At 43.0% G+C, this 20028-nt stretch overlaps 1 protein-coding gene across 3 annotated transcripts in view; it reads right to left on the bottom strand.

Annotated features, from left to right (window-relative positions):
- Nucleotides 1-20028, bottom strand: part of LOC123750957 (probable cytochrome P450 49a1) — a 151446-nt gene that overhangs the window by 44396 nt on the left and 87022 nt on the right. For all 3 annotated transcript variants that reach the window (XM_069305825.1, XM_069305812.1, XM_069305820.1), the window contains one exon: nt 19725-19890. In XM_069305825.1, coding sequence (XP_069161926.1) covers nt 19725-19890 — 166 coding nt within the window. The remainder of the gene's footprint in view (nt 1-19724; nt 19891-20028) is intronic.

The raw sequence follows: 20028 nt of genomic DNA, 5'->3' as shown, positions 1-20028 counted from the left end.
ACCTAATAGCCAGAACGTCGTACTTGGCCTACTATGCAAAGCCCAATTTGCCTAATAAGCCAAATTTTCCTGAATGTACATATTTTTCATTTTTTTTTCTTATGAAATGATAAAGCTATCCATTTACTTATGTATGAGTTAATTTGTTAAAAATTTGAGTTAAAACTAACGTAGATATATGACCGAACCTAGCCAACCCTACCTAACATTACCTAACCTATCTTAACCTAACCTAAACTAACACAATTAAGTCAATAATTTATGTTCTTATTATAATATAATAATAATAATTCAAATAAACTAACTGGAAACAATTTATTGAAAATAAAGAAAATCACTCGGCCTATTAGGCAAATTGGGCCTTGCATAGTAGGCCGAGAAGTGCGTTCTGGCTTCTAGGTACGATATATATATATATATATATATATATATATATATATATATATATATATATATATATATATATATATATATATATATATATATATGTCGTACCTAGTAGCCAGAACGCACTTCTCAGCCTACAATTCAGGGCCCGATTTGCCTAATAAGCCAAGTTTTCCTGAATTAATATATTTTCTCAAATTTTTTTCTTATGAAATGATGAAGCTACCCATTTCATTATGTATGAGGTCAATTTTTTTTTATTGGAGTTAAAATTAACGTAGATATATGACCGAACCTAACCAACCCTACCTAACCTAACCTAACCTATCTCTATGGGTTAGGTTAGGTTAGGTAGCCGAAAAAGCTAGGTTAGGTTAGGTTAGGTAGGTTAGGTAGTCGAAAAACAATTAATTCATGAAAACTTGGCTTATTAGGCAAATCGGGCCTTGCATAGTAGGCTGAGAAGTGCGTTCTGGCTACTAGGTACGACATATATATATATATATATATATATATATATATATATATATATATATATATATATATATATATATATATATATATATATATATATATATATATATATATATATATATGTCGTACCTAGTAGCCAGAACGCACTTCTCAGCCTACTATGCAAGGCCCGATTTGCTTAATAAGCCAAGTTTTCATGAATTAATTGTTTTTCGACTACCTAACCTACCTAACCTAACCTAACCTAACTTTTTCGGCTACCTTACCAAACCTAACCTATAAAGATAGGTTAGGTTAGGTTAGGTAGGGTTAGTTAGGTTCGGTCATATATCTACGTTAATTTTAACTCCAATAAAAAAAAAATTGACCTCATACATAATGAAATGGGTAGCTTTATCATTTCATAAGAAAAAAATTAGAAAAAATATATTAATTCAGGAAAACTTGGCTTATTAGGCAAATGGGGCCAAGCATAGTAGGCCAAAAAGTGAGTTCTGGCTACTAGGTACGACATATATATATATGTCGTACCTAGTAGCCAGAACTCACTTCTATGCCTACTATGCAAGGCCAGATTTGCCTAATAAGCCAAGTTTTCATGAATTAATTGTTTTTCGTCTACCTAACCTACCTAACCTAACCTAACCTAACTTTTTCGGCTACATAACCAAACCTAACCTATAAAGATAGGTTAGGTTAGGTTAGGTAGGGTTGGTTAGGTTCGGTCATATATCTACGTTAATTTTAACTCCAATAAAAAAAATTGACCTAATTCGTAATGTAATGGGTAGCTTTATCATTTCATAAGAAAAAAGTTAGAGAAAATATATTAATTCAGGAAAACTTGGCTTATTAGGCAAATCAGGCCTTGCATAGTAGGCCGAGAAGTGCGATCTGGCTATTAGGTACGACATATATATATATATATATATATATATATATATATATATATATATATATATATATATATATATATATATATATATATATATATATATATATATATATATATATATATATATATATATATATATATTATTAAATATGACCGAAAAGTAAGATTAATAATTCTAACACGAATTTTCTCAATCTTTCGTACATTTCTTTTCACTGTTGGAGGTAAATCAAAAATCAATTCTCCAAAATTCATTTTTTTTTTCTAGTCTGACGCGACACGAGCGCGTTTCGTAAAACTTATTACATTTTCAAAGACTTTAGTTCACAAATACACAACTGAATAGAACTTACGCATCTCCGATTTTATATCTACATTTGAGTGAGGTGGAAGGGGTGATGTGGCATTAACACAAGACAGAACAAGATGTGGCATTAATAGGGTATTAATTTCATCAACACAAGACAGAACAAGAAGTGGTATTAATAGGGTATATATATTAATTTAATCAACACAAGACAGAACACGAAACAATGGATATTGAATAGAAGTGTTTGTAGAAAGCCTATTGGTCCATATTTCTTGATGCTTCTATATTGGAGCGGAGTCTTGAGGTGGGTAGAATATAGTTGTGCAATAATTGGCTGTTGATTGCTGGTGTTGACTTCTTGATGTGTAGTGCCTCGCAAACGTCAAGCCGCCTGCTATCGCTGTATCTATCGATGATTTCTGTGTTGTTTACTAGGATTTCTCTGGCGATGGTTTGGTTGTGGGAAGAGATTATATGTTCCTTAATGGAGCCCTGTTGCTTATGCATCGTTAAACGCCTAGAAAGAGATGTTGTTGTCTTGCCTATATACTGGGTTTTTTGGAGCTTACAGTCCCCAAGTGGGCATTTGAAGCCATAGACGACGTTAGTCTCTTTTAAAGCGTTCTGTTTTGTGTCTGGAGAGTTTCTCATGAGTAGGCTGGCCGTTTTTCTGGTTTTATAGTAAATCGTCAGTTGTATCCTCTGATTTTTGTCTGTAGGGATAACGTTTCTATTAACAATATCTTTCAGGACACTTTCCTCCGTTTTATGAGCTGTGGAAAAGAAGTTCCTGTAAAATAGTCTAATAGGGGGTGTAGGTGTTGTGTTAGTTGTCTCTTCAGAGGTTGCATGGCTTTTCACTTTCCTTCTTATGATGTCTTCGACGAAACCATTGGAGAAGCCGTTATTGACTAGGACCTGCCTTACCCTACAGAGTTCTTCGTCGACTTGCTTCCATTCTGAGCTGTGGCTGAGAGCACGGTCGACATATGCGTTAACAACACTCCTCTTGTACCTGTCTGGGCAGTCGCTGTTGGCATTTAGGCACATTCCTATGTTTGTTTCCTTAGTGTAGACTGCAGTGTGGAAACCTCCGCCCTTTTCCATGACTGTTACATCTAGAAAGGGCAGCTTCCCATCCTTTTCCATCTCGTAAGTGAAACGCAGCACGGAACTCTGCTCAAATGCCTCCTTCAGCTCCTGCAGATGTCCAGTATATAGGCAAGACAACAACATCTCTTTCTAGGCGTTTAACAATGCATAAGCAACAGGGCTCCATTAAGGAACATATAATCTCTTCCCACAACCAAACCATCGCCAGAGAAATCCTAGTAAACAACACAGAAATCATCGATAGATACAGCGATAGCAGGCGGCTTGACGTTTGCGAGGCACTACACATCAAGAAGTCAACACCAGCAATCAACAGCCAATTATTGCACAACTATATTCTACCCACCTCAAGACTCCGCTCCAATATAGAAGCATCAAGAAATATGGACCAATAGGCTTTCTACAAACACTTCTATTCAATATCCATTGTTTCGTGTTCTGTCTTGTGTTGATGAAATTAATACCCAATTAATACCACTTCTTGTTCTGTCTTGTGTTGATGAAATTAATAACCTATTAATGCCACATCTTGTTCTGTCTTGTGTTAATGCCACATCACCCCTTCCACCTCACTCAAATGTAGATATAAAATCGGAGATGCGTAAGTTCTATTCAGTTGTGTATTTGTGAACTAAAGTCTTTGAAAATGTGATAAGTTTTACGAAACGCACTCGTGTCGCGTCAGACTAGAAATAAAAATGAATTTTGGAGAATTGATTTTTGATTTACCTCCAACAGTGAAAAGAAATGTACGAAAGATTGAGAAAATTCGTGTTAGAATTATTAATCTTACTTTTTCGGTCATATTTAATAATATATGTCTACAGGAAAGACTGCTACCAAAATATACTAATATATATATATATATATATATATATATATATATATATATATATATATATATATATATATATATATATATATATATATATATATATATATATATATATATATATATATATATATATAAAAGTTTGTGAGGGTACCACTTTTGGTGCCAATGTGGGGACCCATAGCCTCGGAGAAGAAAATAAAAAATATTCAGAGGAGACCTTGTGGTTTCTCACTGAACACTAATATTATCTTCTCCTACCACCTCCAATCTTTTGTATGTACACATGTATATTTGTTTTATTTGATCTTTGTTGCAAAAAAGGAGTTACATATAGGTTACAAAGATGGTTATCATAGGATGTCGAGTTCCTCCAGCTCCTCAGATGGCGGGCAGGAACCCTGGATGCAGTGCGCATTTCCCCTCTGTATCGCCACGCTGAGGCGCTGGAAAAGAAAGCTGGCAGCTCTTCGGTCCCTTGTTGTTTCAATGAGCCTAGAACCCAGTTCCTTCAAAAGCTGGTAGCACTTTTACCCCTGGCGCCGAGTGTCTCAGAAGCAATGGGGACAAAATTGTAGTGGTGATCCAGTTCTCTGTAGTTACGGAATTTGGCTGCTTCCCTGTGGGTGGCAGCGCCACCTGGTTGTGCAACACTAAGATCAATGTAGGTGTTAGCCAGGGTTGATACGCATGTGTAGTCCCATACCAACTGCTTGCCATTCTTCCAGGGGTTCACTGTGAGACCATCCGGGCGACCAATAAGAGCATCAGAGTTACGGGGCGTTAGGTAACGGGGCTCTCTTTCAGCTGGGCATCCAGCTGTGGTGAGGCTCCTCTTGATGATGTCGTTAACTTCACTGTGCCTCGAGTGCCATCCCCCTGTGCTTTGGCAGAGTAGGCCATGGTGGCCGTACCTGTCAGCCACCACCTCGCCGCAAATACACCTATATCTGGTGTGGATTGGGGCAACAAGGCGGAGGGCCACAGCAATTCGGAGGGCGTGTGGTGTGAGACGCGTGCCAGTTGCCGACATTGGGGTTGATAACAGGAAATCCCCTGCATGTGGGGCTGCTACTGCTGTGAGGCGAGCAATGTCGTGTTGTGTTGTTGCAGCACCCAGGCACTCTGCAGCAACTTGGTCTACAATGGGCCCATCCCAGCTGGATTGCGTTTGGGCTTTCGGGGATGGTGGTTGAGGTGATGGGCCTGCACGAGAGGCCCACTCTGTGGCATAGCGTGTAAAATTGGGATCATGTACACCTGCCAGCTGATGTAAGTGGGCAGGTAGAATTTCCTTCACAAGGTCGTCGGATACCGATAAGGAGGACAGGAAGGTTGGAACAGCGATTTGCGTTGCTGTTCGAACTCCGAGGCCCCCAAGTCTTATGGGAAGGGAGGCTTGTTTCCACTGTAGGTCATCGAGAGAGAGGTTAAGGGCTTTTTCTAGCATTGATTTCAGTAACCGGTCATACTCACTTAGTTTTTGGCTACTGTAAGATGGTGAACACCTCAGAAAGTAGGTTAACCTGGGAAGGGACAGACATCTGGTGATGAGGTAGAGTGCATCATGAGCATCAATATCCTCAATCCTCCCATCCATCCTCTTAAGGTCGGCGATTTTCTTATCAAGGACCTCATCGATGGCTTTCAACCCCAGGGGAGCTCCTAGGAGTGTGCTGTCTTCAGGTTTAGTTTTATGGATATTTGGCAGAAGACCCTCTGTTCTCTCTATGATGCCCTGGTTGGAACATATTATTTCACATTTAGAAGGGTTCAGGGTGAGGCCTAAAACTGCACCTTGCTCCTGGATTTTTCTGATATCCTCCAGGAGGGAGTCTTAGGAACCAGCTAGGGTACCATCATCCAAGAACCAGATGTTAAGCTCGCTGGACAGGACCTCTGTGACTTGTTTGATGACTAAGCAGAAAAGGAGAGGAGCAAGGGGGTCACCCTGTTGGACGCCTTCTAGCGAGTCAATTTCATGTTCGCCAAAAAGTAGCTTAAGATCCATACTGTAGCACGAATGTACAAAAGGGTAGAGGGAAGGGAAATGACTATGAACCGCACGGAGTACAGCAATCCGCCGCACCAAATTGAAGGCATTTTTTAAATCTAGCTTGATAAGGGCCTTTTCGTCTGTGATGTTGGCGATGAAGGCTTGAGCTGCATGGGCTGCCGCCTCACACCCTTGTGGAATGCCGAATCCGAGCTGTTTTGGCTTCAGCATGTTGGCCGCTGCATCACTAACTGTTCTTGCAGCTGCCTTTGCGACGAGACGCCGGAGAGAATTGCCCACAGCTATTGGCCTGATCCCTCCATCCTTTTTCTTTAGAGCACAGAGAGATGCTCCAAAAAAGGTGGGTCTTATGGACGCTGGTATGTTGCCAGCTAGACATGTGTTGGTGAATCTGGTTAGTTCCACCAAGAGGTTCTTTGCAATGTCACCCAGTGCAGGGTTGAGCATTTGCTTGAGGTGGTTGAGTTTTAGTCCTGTGAACCCACCTGCTGATCCTGTAGGGAAGGACAAGGCTGCTTTATGGACCACAAATTCAGCCACCCAGAGAGGTTCTGCTCCGGTAGCCCCCACGTGTACAATGTCGTCCTCACGCGGAGCCCTGGGTGGGTGTTTCTCCCTTAGGGCTTGAGCTGTTGCGGCATCTCTGTCGGCAATTGAGTCCTCACTGGTGATGACAGAGGGCCACATATATATATATATATATATATATATATATATATACAAGGCCAAGGTGAGCGGTGCTTGACAATATATATATATATATATATATATATATATATATATATATATATATATATATATTTATTTTGTCAAGCACCGCTCACCTTGGCCTTGTTTTACATGAGGTTACAGTTAAATTTCGGGGAATCGTGCTACTGATCCTATAACCTCATGCCATTGGAGTTCACTCCCTCCACTAGGGTATCACATATCACCCCAGGGAGCTCTCCTAGTCATGCCTCAAGACTGGCCACCATTTGACCTTGGACCCAAGGGGGAGAGGAGAAGGCCCAGCCCATACTGCTAAGCTCAATTCTCACGAGCTTGTTCTCACGAGCCTTCGTGAGAACAAGGAGATAGTCGTCAGAAGAGGTGACAAGTCGCCAATATACGTCATTCTTAAAAAAGACGAATATCTGGCGAAAATGAACCTCATACTCTCTGACCAAACTAAATTCCAAAGGGTAACGAAGGACACTACAGCCGAATTGAAAGCAAAGGTCAACAAATTGATTGAAACTGTGAATGCCAAGAAATCCGGACTCCACCTGCCAAAGATTATTGGGTAATACAAACCTGGATACGCGTATGGAAATGTCAAGACATGCAAGCCTGGAAACCCACTTCGGCCAATCATCAGCCAGATACCCACACCCACGTACAGACTGGCGAAGCGACTCAATGGCTTGCTGACTCCTTATGTCCCTTGTGCCTTCAGCCTGAAGTCTCCAAAGGAATTTGTTGACTTACTGCGAGGAACACGGGCCACAGGGATAAGAGCCTCATTGGATGTAGAATCACTGTTTACCAACGTACCTGTGGATGAAACAATCGGGATGATAGCATACAGTGTGTATCGTGATCCGGCCTGTACTTCTCTTTACATACCAGAAAACATTCTAAGGAAACTACTCTAAGGTTGTACTAAAGAGGCACCCTTCTTGAGCCAGGATGGGCACATGTATAAGCAAGGAGATGGGGTCGCCATGGGTTCTCCCATAGGTGTCCTGTTTGCGAACTTCTACATGGGTACCATCGAACAAAAGGTCTTAGTCGACATGAACTTGAAACCGGCCATATACTGCATGTATGTTTATGACATTTTTACACAGGTACCTGATGTCAGACATCTGCAGGAGCTGAAGGAGGCATTTGAGCAGAATTCTGTGTTGCATTTCACTTACGAGATGGAGAAGGATGGGAAGCTGCCCTTTCTAGATGTAACAGTCATGGAAAGGAGCGGAGGTTTCCACACTGTAGTCTACACTAAGGAAACAAACATAGGAATGTGCCTCAGTGCCAACAGTGACTGCCCAGACAGGTACAAGAGGAGTGTTGTTAACGCTTATGTCGACCGTGCTCTCAGCCACAGCTCAGGATGGAAGCAAGTCGATGAAGAATTCTGTAGGATAAGGCAGGTCCTAGTCAACAATGGCTTCTCCAATGGTTTCGTTGAAGACATCATAAGAAGGATGGTGAAAAGCCATGCAACCTCTGAAGAGACAACTAACACAACACCTGTACCCTCTATTAGACTATTTTACAGGAACTTCTTTTCCGCAGCTCATAAAACGGAGGAAAGGGTCCTGAAAGATATTGTTAATAGAAACGTTATCCCTACAGGCAAAAATCAGAAGATACAATTGACGATTTACTATAAAACCAAGAAAACGGCCAACCTACTCATGATAAACTCTCCAGACACAAAGCAGAACGCCTTAAAAGAGACCAATGTCGTCTATGCCTTCAAATGCCCACTTGGGGACTGTAAGCCTCAAAGAACTCATTATATAGGCAAGACAACAACATCTCTTTCCAGGCGATTAACGATGCATAAGCAACAGGGCTCCATTAAGGAACATAATCTCTTCCCACAACCAGACCATCATCAGAGAAGTCTTAACAAAAAACACGGAAATCATCGATAGATCCAGCGATAGCAGGCGGCTTGATATCTGCGAGGCACTACACATCAAGAAGTCAACACCAGCAATCAACAGCCAATTAATGCACAACTATATTCTACCCACTTCCAGACTCCGCACCAATATAGAAGCATCAAGAAATATGGGCCAATATGCCCTTTGCAGTTACTTCCATTCTTCTCTTTAACTTATCCAATATTATACCCATTGTTTCATGTTCTGTCTTGTGTTGAAAGTTTGTTTTCACCTCATCCAAAACTGTTGTAACATTTCACCTCACCCAAATGCAGGTATAAAATGAAAGCTGTTTAAACTCTGTTTAGTGTTTGCAGGTTATAGTTGTGTGTGCGTCTTTCAAAAATGTAATAAGTTATTACGAAATGCGTTCAAGTGTCGCGTCAGACTAGAAATACAAATGAATTTTGGAGAATTGATTTTTCAATTACCATCGACAGTGAAAAGAAGCATAAAAAATATTGAGAAAATCCGTGTTAGAATTATTAATCTTAATTTTTATTTATATTTATTTAATAATATATGTCTACAGGAAAGACTGCTACCAAAATATACTAATGTATATATATATATATATATATATATATATATATATATATATATATATATATATATATATATATATATATATATATATATATATATATATATATGTCGTACCTAGTAGCCAGAACGCCCTTCTCAACCTACTATGCAAGGCCCAATTTGCCTAATAAGCCAAGTTTTCTTGAATTAATATATTTTCTCTAATTTTTTTCTTATGAAATGATAAAGCTACCCATTTCATTATATATGAGGTCAATTTTTTTTTTTATTGGAGTTAAAATTAACATATATATATATTATGCGAACAAGCCTGAACGGTCTTCAGGCATATATGCAAATGAAAACTCACACTCTAGAAGTGACTTGAACCCATACTGCCAGAAGCAATGCATCTGATGTACAGGATCCCTTAACCACTCGACCAACACGACCGGACAAAAGAGGATGGTAGCCGAGGCTAATTCCCCATCCCCCCGCCGGTACTCTGTTGGTAATCTTGGGCATGGTATTTTATCAAATTACCTCATTCTTTGGGGCACACGTGAGGAACACAAATGCGAACAAGCCTGAATGGTCTCCAGGCATATATGCAACTGAAAACTCACACCCATGAAGTGATTCGAACCCATACTGCCAGAAGCAATGCATCTGATGTATAGGATCCCTTAACCCCTTGACCAACACGACCGGACAAAAGAGGATGGTAGCCGAGGCTAATTCCCTCGTGTTCCAGTTACACACACACACACACACACACACACACACACACACACACACACACACACACACACACACACACACACACACACACACACACACACACACACACACACACACACACACACACACACACACACACACACACGCACACACACACACACACACACACACACACACACAAGTGGAGTTCCTCAAGGATCGGTGCTGGGACCAATCCTCTTTCTAATTTACGTAAATGATATGTTTACAGGAGTGGAATCATATATGTCAATGTTTGCGGATGACGCGAAAGTAATGAGAAGAGTTGTGACAGACGAGGATTGTAGGATCCTCCAAGAGGACTTAAACAGGTTGCAGAGATGGTCAGGGAAATGGCTACTGGAGTTTAACACCAGTAAATGTAAAGTTATGGAAATGGGATCAGGTGATAGGAGACCAAAGGGACAGTACACAATGAAGGGGAACTGCCTACCTGTAACGATTCGAGAAAGAGACCTGGGAGTGGATGTGACACCTAATCTAACTCCTGAGGCACATATAAATAGGATAACAACAGCAACGTACTCTACACTGGCGAAAATTAGAACTTCATTCAGAAACCTAAATGAGGAGGCTTTTAGGGCGCTTTATACACTGCCTACGTGAGACCCGTCGTAGAGTATGCCGCGCCATCATGGAGCCCCCACCTGAAGAAACACATAAGGAAACTGGAGAAGGTTCAGAGGTTTGCGACGAGGCTTGTCCCAGAGTTACGAGGGATGGGATATGAAGAGCGTCTGAAGGAACTGAACCTTACGACACTAGAGAAAAGAAGGGAGAGAGGAGATATGATAGGGACATATAAAATACTCAGGGGAATTGACAAAGTGGAAATAGATGAAATGTTCACACGTAATAATAACAGAACGAGGGGACATGGGTGGAAACTGGAAACTCAGATGAGTCACAGAGATGATAGGAAGTTTTCTTTTGGCGTGAGAGTAGTGGAAAAATGGAATGCACTTGGGGAACAGGTTGTGGAAGCAAACTCTATTCATACTTTTAAAACCAGGTATGATAGGGAAATGGGACAGGAGTCATTGCTGTAAACAACCGATAGCTGGAAAGGCGGGATCCAAGAGTCAATGCTCGATCCTGCAAGCACAAATAGGTGAGTACAAATAGGTGAGTACACACACACACACACACACACACACACACACACACACACACACACACACACACACACACACACACACACACACACACACACACACACACACACACACACACACACACACACACACACACACACACACACACACACACACACACACACACACACACACAGTTACAATGAATAAATTCCTATGGGATATACATTGGGACACAGAACTAGGAACCAAGTCCGTACAAGACATGATGGACTATGTCACCCAAAAATGTCAGGAGGCTGTAAGCAGGTTTGTCCCAGCCCGACAGGAAAAAACAGAGAAGCAAAGGAAGAATCCGTGGTTTAATAAGGAATGTATGAAAGCAAAGGAGCTGAACAAAAGGGCATGGAGGAACTTCCGTAATAACAGAACACCAGAGAGTAGAGAGAGATACCAGAGAACCAGGAACGAGTATGTCAGTGTGAGAAGAGCAGCTGAGAAAAGGTATGAAAATGATATAGCTAATAAAGCCAAGACCGAACCAAAGCTACTACACAGTCACATCAGGAGGAAGAAAACAGTGAAGGAACAGGTGATGAAACTTTGGGTGGGCGAGGACAGGTACACAGAGAATGACAAAGAGGAGTGTGAAGAACTCAACAAAAGGTTCCAGGAGGTCTTTTCAATAGAACAGGGAGATGTCACGGCGCTAGAAGAGGTGGCAGCAAACCAGGTGACCTTGGATAAGTTCGAAATTACAAGAGATGAGGCCAAGAAGCACCTATTGGAGCTGGATGTGAGAAAAGCTGTTGGGCCGGATGGAATCTCGCCATGGGTATTGAAAGAGTGTGCAGGAGCACTTTGCTTACCACTCTCCATAGTGTATAGTAGGTCACTGGAAACGGGGGACCTACCAGAATTATGGAAGACTGCTAATGTAGTACCAACATACAAAAAGGGTGACAGTCAATAGGCACTGAACTACAGGCCAGTGTCCTTAACTTGTATACCATGCAAGGTGATGGAGAAGATTGTGAGAAAAAACCTAGTAACACATCTGGAGAGAAGAGACTTCGTGACAACCCATCAACATGGGTTCAGGGAGGGTAAATCTTGCCTTACAGGCTTGATAGAATTCTACGATCAGGTGACAAAGATTAAACAAGAAAGAGAAAGGTGGGCGGACTGCATTTTTTGGACTGTCGGAAAGCCTTTGACACAGTACCCAATTAAAGGTTGATGCCTAACCTGGAGAAACAGGCAGGAGTAACTGGAAGGGCGCTCCAGTGGATAAGGGAGTACCTAAACAATAGGAAGCAGAGAGTTAGGGAGGGGTGATACCTCAGACTGACGTGAAGTCACCAGTGGAGTCCCACAGGGCTCTGTACTTGGACCTATCCTGTTTCTGATATACGTAAATGATCTCCCAGAGGGTATAGACTCATTCCTCTCAATGCTTGCTGACGACGCCAAAATTATGAGAAGGATTAAGACAGAGGAGGAATGCTTGAGGCTTCAAGAAGACTTGGACAAGCTGCAGGAATGGTCGAACAAATGGCTGTTAGAGTTTAACCCAAGCAAATGTAATGTAATGAAGATAGGGGTAGGAAGCAGGAGACCAGATACAAGGTACCATTTGCGAGATAAAATACTTCAAGAGTCAGAGAGAGAGAAAGACCTGGGGGGTTGATATCACGCCAGACCTGTCCCCTGAAGCTCATATCAAGAGGATAACAGCAGCAGCATATGCCAGGTTGGCTAAGATAAGAACGGCCTTTAGAAACTTGTGTAAGGAATCTTTCAGAACATTATATACCACATATGTCAGACCAATCCTGGAGTATGCGGCTCCAGCATGGAGTCCATATCTAGTCAAGCTTAAGACTAAAATGGAAAAGGTTCAAAGGTTTGCCACCAGACTAGTACCCGAGCTGAGAGGTATGAGCTACGAGGAGAGACTACGGGAATTAAACCTCACTTCGTTGAAAGACAGAAGAGTTAGGGGGGACATGATCACCACATACAAGATTCTCAAGGGAATCGACAGGGTTGATAAAGACTGGCTGTTTAACACAAGGGGCACACGCACTAGCGGACACAGGTGGAAACTGAGTGCCCAAATGAGCCACAGAGATATTAGAAAGAACTTTTTTAGTGTCAGAGTGGTAGACAAATGGAATGGATTAGGAAGTGATGTGGTGGAGGCTGACTCCATACACAGTTTCAAGTGTAGATATGATAGAGCCCAATAGGCTCAGGAACCTGTACACCTGTTTATTGACAGTTGAGAGGCGGGACCAAAGAGCCAGAGCTCAACCCCCGCAAGCACAACTAGGTGAGTACAAACACACACACACACACACACACACACACACACACACACACACACACACACACACACACACACACACACACACACACACACACACACACACACACACACACACACACGCACACACACACACACACACACACACACACACACACACACACACACTCACACACACACACACACACATACACACACACACACACACACACAAATGTTTAGGCGGGATCCAAGAGTCAATGCTCGATCCTGCAAGCACAAATAGGTGAGTACACACACACACACAGGCTATTTACAACAAGGGGACACAGGTGAAACTGAGTGCCCAAATAAGCCATAGAGACGTTAGAAAGATTATTTTCAGTGCCAGAGTAGTAGCCAAATGGAATGCATTAGGAAGTGATGTGGTGGAGGCTGACTCCATACACAGCTTCAAGTGTAGATATGATAGAGCCCAGTAGGCTCAGGAACCTGAACATTAGTTGATTGACAGTTGAGAGGTGGGACCAAAGAGCCAGAGCTCAACCCCCGCAAACACAACTAGGTAAGTACACACACACACACACACACACACACACACACACACACACACACACACACACACACACACACACACACACACACACACACACACACACACACACACACACACACACACACTACGAGTGGAGTACCGCAAGGGTCAGTCCTTGGACCTATACTGTTTCTGATATATGTAAATGATCTTCCAGGGGGTATAGAATCGTTTCTCTCAATGTTTGCCGATGATGCAAAAATTATGAGGAGGATTGAAACTGAGGACGATAGTAGGAGGCTACAAGATGACCTAGACAGATTGAGTGAATGGTCCAACAAATGGCTGTTGAAGTTCAACCCGAGTAAATGCAAAGTAATGAAACTAGGTGGTGGAAATAAGAGGCCAAACACAGGATACAGAATAGGAGATGAAGTACTTAATGAAACGAACAGAGAGAAAGATCTAGGAGTTGATATCACACCAAACCTGTCTCCTGAAGCCCACATAAAAAGAATAACGTCTGCGGCATATGCGAGGCTGGCTAACATCAGAACAGCGTTCAGGAACCTGTGTAAGGAATCATTCAGAATCTTGTACACCACATATGTAAGACCAATCCTGGAGTATGCGGCCCCAGCATGGAGCCAGTACCTTGTCAAGCACAAGACGAAGCTGGAAAAAGTCCAAAGGTATGCCACTAGAATAGTCCCAGAACTAAGAGGCATGAGTTACGAGGAAAGGCTGCGGGAAATGCACCTTACGACACTGGAAGACAGAAGAGTAAGGGGAGACATGATCACAACCTACAAAATCCTCAGAGGAATCGACCGGGTAAACAAGGATAAACTATTCAACACTGGTGGGACGCGAACAAGGGGACACAGGTGGAAACTGAGTACCCACATGAACCACAAAGACGTTAGAAGGAACTTTTTCAGTGTCAGAGTAGTTAACGGATGGAATGCATTAGGCAGTGATGTGGTGGAGGCTGACTCCATACACAGTTTTAAATGTAGATATGATAGAGCCCAGTAGGCTCAGGAATCTGTACACCAGTTGATTGACAGTTGAGAGGCGGGACCAAAGAGCCAAAGCTCAACCCCCGCAAGCACAAATAGGTGAGTACACACACACACACACACACACACACACACACTCACACACACACACATGCACACCTGGGGCCTAATAGCCTGGTGGATAGCGCGCAGGACTCGTAATTCTATGACGCTGGTTCGATTCCCGCACCAGGCAGAAACAAATGGGCAAAATTTCTTTCATCCTGAATGCCCCTGTTACCTAGCAGTAAATAGGTACCTTGGAGTTAGTCAGCTTTCACGGGCTGCTTCCTGGTGTGTGTGTGTGTGGTTATCATGAGGTTATTTTGATATGATTTCGGGGCTTTTTAGTGTCCCCGCGGCCCGGTCCTCGACCAGGCCTCCATCCCCAGGAAGCAGCCCGTGACAGCTGACTAACACCCAGGTACCTATTTTTACTGCTAGGTAACAGGGGCATAGGGTGAAAGAAACTCTGCCCATTGTTTCTCGCCGGCGCCTGGGATCGAACCCAGGACCACAGGATCACAAGTACAGTATGCTGTCCGCTCGGCCGACCGGCTCCCTGTGTGTTGTGTGGAGAAGAAAAAAAAAGTAGTTAGTAAACAGTTGATTGACAGTTGAGAGGCGGGCCGAAAGAGCAAAGCTCAACCCCCGCAAGCACAACTAGGTGAATATACACACACACACACACACACACACACACACACACACACACAAGCAGAAATAGCCTAAGCTACTCTATCCCTTTGAGATGTATTTTTTCTTGTCTCAATAAACTTACTTGAACTTGAACTTGAACAAGCTAGAATATGCAGCGGTTGTGTGGTGCCCATATCTTAAGAAGCACATCAACAAACTGGAAAAGGTACAAAGACATGCTACTAAGTGACTCCCAGAACTGAAGGGCAAGAGCTATGAGGAGAGGTTAGAGGCATTAAATATGCCAAAACTAGAAGACAGAAGAAAAAGAGGTGATATGATCACTACGTACAAAATAGTAACCGGAATTGAAAAATCGATAGGGAAGATTTCCTGAGACCTGGAACTTCAAGAACGAGAGGTCATAGATATAAACTAGCTAAACATAGATGCCGAAGAAATATAAGAAAATTCACTTTCGCAAACAGAGTGGTAGACGGTTGGAACAAGTTAGGTGAGAAGATGTGGAGGCCAAGACCGTCAGTAGTTTCAAAGTGTTATATGACAAAGAGTGTTGGGAAGACGGGCCACCACGAGCGTAGCTCTAATCCTGTAACTACACTTAAGTAAATACACTTAGTAATTACACTTAGGTAATAGCACTCACACTCACACACAGAGGCATGAGTTACGAGGAAAGGCTGCGGGAAATGCACCTTTCGACACTGGAAGACAGAAGAGTAAGGGGAGACATGATCACAACCTACAAAATACTCAGGGGGAATCGACCGGGTAAACAAGGACAAACTATTCAACACTGGTGGGACGCGAACAAGGGGGACACAGGTGGAAACTGAGTACCCACATGAACCACAGAGACGTTAGAAGGAACTTTTTCAGTGTCAGAGTAGTTAACGGATGGAATGCATTAGGCAGTGATGTGGTGGAGGCTGACTCTATACACAGTTTCAAATGTAGATATGATAGAGCCCTGTTGGCTCAGGAATCTGTACACCAGTTGACTGACAGTTGAGAGGCGGGACCAAAGAGCCAAAGCTCAACCCCCGCAAGCACAAATAAGTGAGAACAAATAGCTGAGTACACACACACATACACACACATGCATCAAATTCTTAACTTACAATATTTATGATTTACCAATTACTGTTACTACATAGACTCTTAATTTCACAATATTGTATAAACTTGGAACTTAAAATCTGTCTATCTGCTTCATAAATTGATAACTTTGTTAATTATCAATTAAACGTAAATTTACTCACTTAAATATTTTCACATTAATATTAGCTACTATAGTCCTTTTTTATTACAAAATTCCAGAATTATTAATGGACTCTCAAGCTTTAATCTAGTACATCTGCGTCTCCAGTCCATATTTGTCTGTTCCAACTGTTTATATTGCAGAAGTGGACCCCATACCCATCTTGTGGGTGGTAGTGGACCCCATACCCATCTTGTAGGCGGTAGTGGACCCCATACCCATCCTATGGGTAGTAGTGGACCCTATACCCATCCTGTGGGTGGTAGTGGATGCAATACCCATCCTGTGGTGTTTTAGTGGACCCCAAACTCATCCTGTGGGTGGTAGTGGACCCCATACCAATTTTTTGGGTGGTAGTGGACCCCATACCCATCTTGAAGGTGGCAGTGGACCCCATTCCGGCCACATGATGGTCATGGGGTTCATTACCGCCTACAGCATGGATATGGGGTCCACTACCGCTCACAGGTTGGGTATATGGTCCTCATCCGCCAAAAGGATGGGTATGGGGTCCACTGCCACCCACCTGATGAGTATGGGGTCCATTACCACCCACAGGATAGGTATTAATCCATTACCGCAATCAGGATGGGTATGGGGTCCACTATACCACCCACAGGATGGATATGGGGTTCATTACCGCCCACAGGATGGATACAGGGTCCACCACCACCCACAGGATGAGTAGGGAGACCACTAGCTATCACTTGTAGGTTGGGAATAGGGTCCAATACTGCCTACAGGATGGGTATGGATCCACTACCACCCATATGATGGGTATGTTGTTGTTGTTGTTGATTTAGGGGCGACGACGCTCGTGGGATCGGATGCGCCCCGGCGTACCAGTGATAGGTTAATCACGAAGCCCGGAAAGGTGAATCTCGTAACCAAATTGTGATACGAGTGACACCAATGTCCAGAAACTATAATATGTCTCACGGCAAAGAAACGCTGACAGGCAGATGATTGGGGACAAGCACCAGCCCCCCCCCCCCCACACAGGGAACATTGGGTAGTAAAACCAAAAATTTGGCCCCCCACTCAAACGCAAAAGTCATCCAGTACCCTCCGGCAGAGCAGAAGCCAGCCGCCCACCACGACTGAGGGCACACCAGGGGCCCACCAAGACCCGTCAACCCCCGGCACCCTTCGGCCAAGCCGGCCCCCGAACACCGTCACTTCGCCGGGAGAACCAGCCAGAACACACACAAAAAAATTTAGCAACAGTCCTGTGACCCAAGGCAATTTGTGCGCCAGGCGTCGTACAACCTGGCCGTTGAATAGGGATCCCAAACGGCAGTATCAAAGACAAAACGCGAAAACAGCACCCGATCCGGCGGCTCCCAAGCGGAGGAGGTGTCCAGACGTCCGCTCGTCGTCAAGGTTGAACCAGGAGACCACACGATGGGTATGGGGATCACTACCACGACCCTATATCCATTCTGTTTGCAGTAATATACCCCATACACATTCCAATGTAACATCGTTTTCTGTTGACGTTCCTACAATCCCACGATTGGGAATAAGCATGAAGATTCATAATTTAATATACAAGGAGCCAATATCTCCATATTTCTGCATGCTGTGTGAAATTGACGAAGTTTGGAGCCGATTCAGAATATACGAAATAACTAAAGGAGACTGCCTGGGTAATCTCACCCTTGCTGGGACTACTCTCCCTGGGATCTCTCTCCCTTGCTGGGAATACTCTGCCTGGGATCTCTCACCCTTGCTGGGACTACTCTCCCTGGGATCTCTCACCCTTGCTGGGACTACTCTGCCTGGGATCTCTCACTCTTGCTGGGACTACTCTACCTGGGATCTCTGACCCTTGCTGGGACTACTCTGCATGGGATCTCTGACCCTTGCTGGGACTACTCTGCCTGGGATCTCTCACTCTTGCTGGGACTACTCTGCCTGGGATCTCTGACCCTTGCTGGGACTACTCTGCCTGGGATCTCTGACCCTTGCTGGGACTACTCTGCCTGGGATCTCTCACCCTTGCTGGGACTACTCTCCCTGGGATCTCTCACCCTTGCTGGGACTACTCTGCCTGGGATCTCACTCTTGCTGGGACTACTCTACTGGGATCTCTCACCCTTGCTAGGACTACTCTGCCTGGGATCTCTCACCTTGCTGGGACTCTCATAGCCCCTGAACTGCGCAGACAATACAGGAGACATTCCTTGTGTGCGCAACAAATATTCTGTCCATCATATGATGATATAAAGAATCCTAATCACTAAAAATTTACTTTAAAAGTCGTAATTAAGTTGAGTGTAATGAATTTATGTAACCTCAATGACATCATAAAATCGTGTTCATCGACAAAGTATCCACAAGCTAGAATTTTTGCGGGTGCTGAAAATTGTTTATTTTTAAATTATATTTTTAATGTTTTTCCAGTGCAATAATGGTTGTTAATTGTTGCATTCATGTATTAGACCGTGTGGAACATTGTACACCCACATATTCGTGCCACTAATATGCTCAACATAATATACTCTTAGAACGACAAAGACTTGCTGTTATCACACTGCACACAAACGATGTATAACTATCTTCGCCTTTATGCACCGTTAAGAACCACTAAGAAGTTCAGGTGGGTGGATATAATCTCAGAAACAGCTGTCCTAAACACTTGGTCTATTAAAAAAAAATTGTTTAATTATGATGAATGTGAAAAGTTATATTTCCCCACATGCGCTGTAACGCAACTGACTCGATACTGTTACAACACTATGGTAAAGCAACAAATTTGGAAATTCGTGTTGAGGAAAGTGACTGGTAACTACACTCCAGCAATGCTCACCGTGTCAATGCCCGCGAAGAGCATGTCGAGGATGAGAGTAACGACATCTTTGCGGGAGAGTCCTGGCTTGAGAAGTAGAGCCTCCATGAGCGTCAGGTCCAGCTCTTCACTGGCAGGTTGAGCCTGCAGCGCTGCCTCTGTCTCACGTATGTTCTTGTCAGCAATTCTGTACAATAACATATTCACTGTGTTGTATATTCACTATATTAGCAACCTTACAATATAAATAACATGAAAAGCTGGAACTCTTGAGATAACAATGTGTTAACTATAATTAAAGAGAATGAATGTCAGCCCATTTACA

This window comes from Procambarus clarkii, chromosome 6 (assembly GCF_040958095.1).
Source record: "Procambarus clarkii isolate CNS0578487 chromosome 6, FALCON_Pclarkii_2.0, whole genome shotgun sequence".
In the NCBI taxonomy this organism is placed as follows: Eukaryota; Metazoa; Arthropoda; class Malacostraca; order Decapoda; family Cambaridae; genus Procambarus; species Procambarus clarkii.
This window is presented reverse-complemented; position numbering and strand designations above follow the sequence as displayed.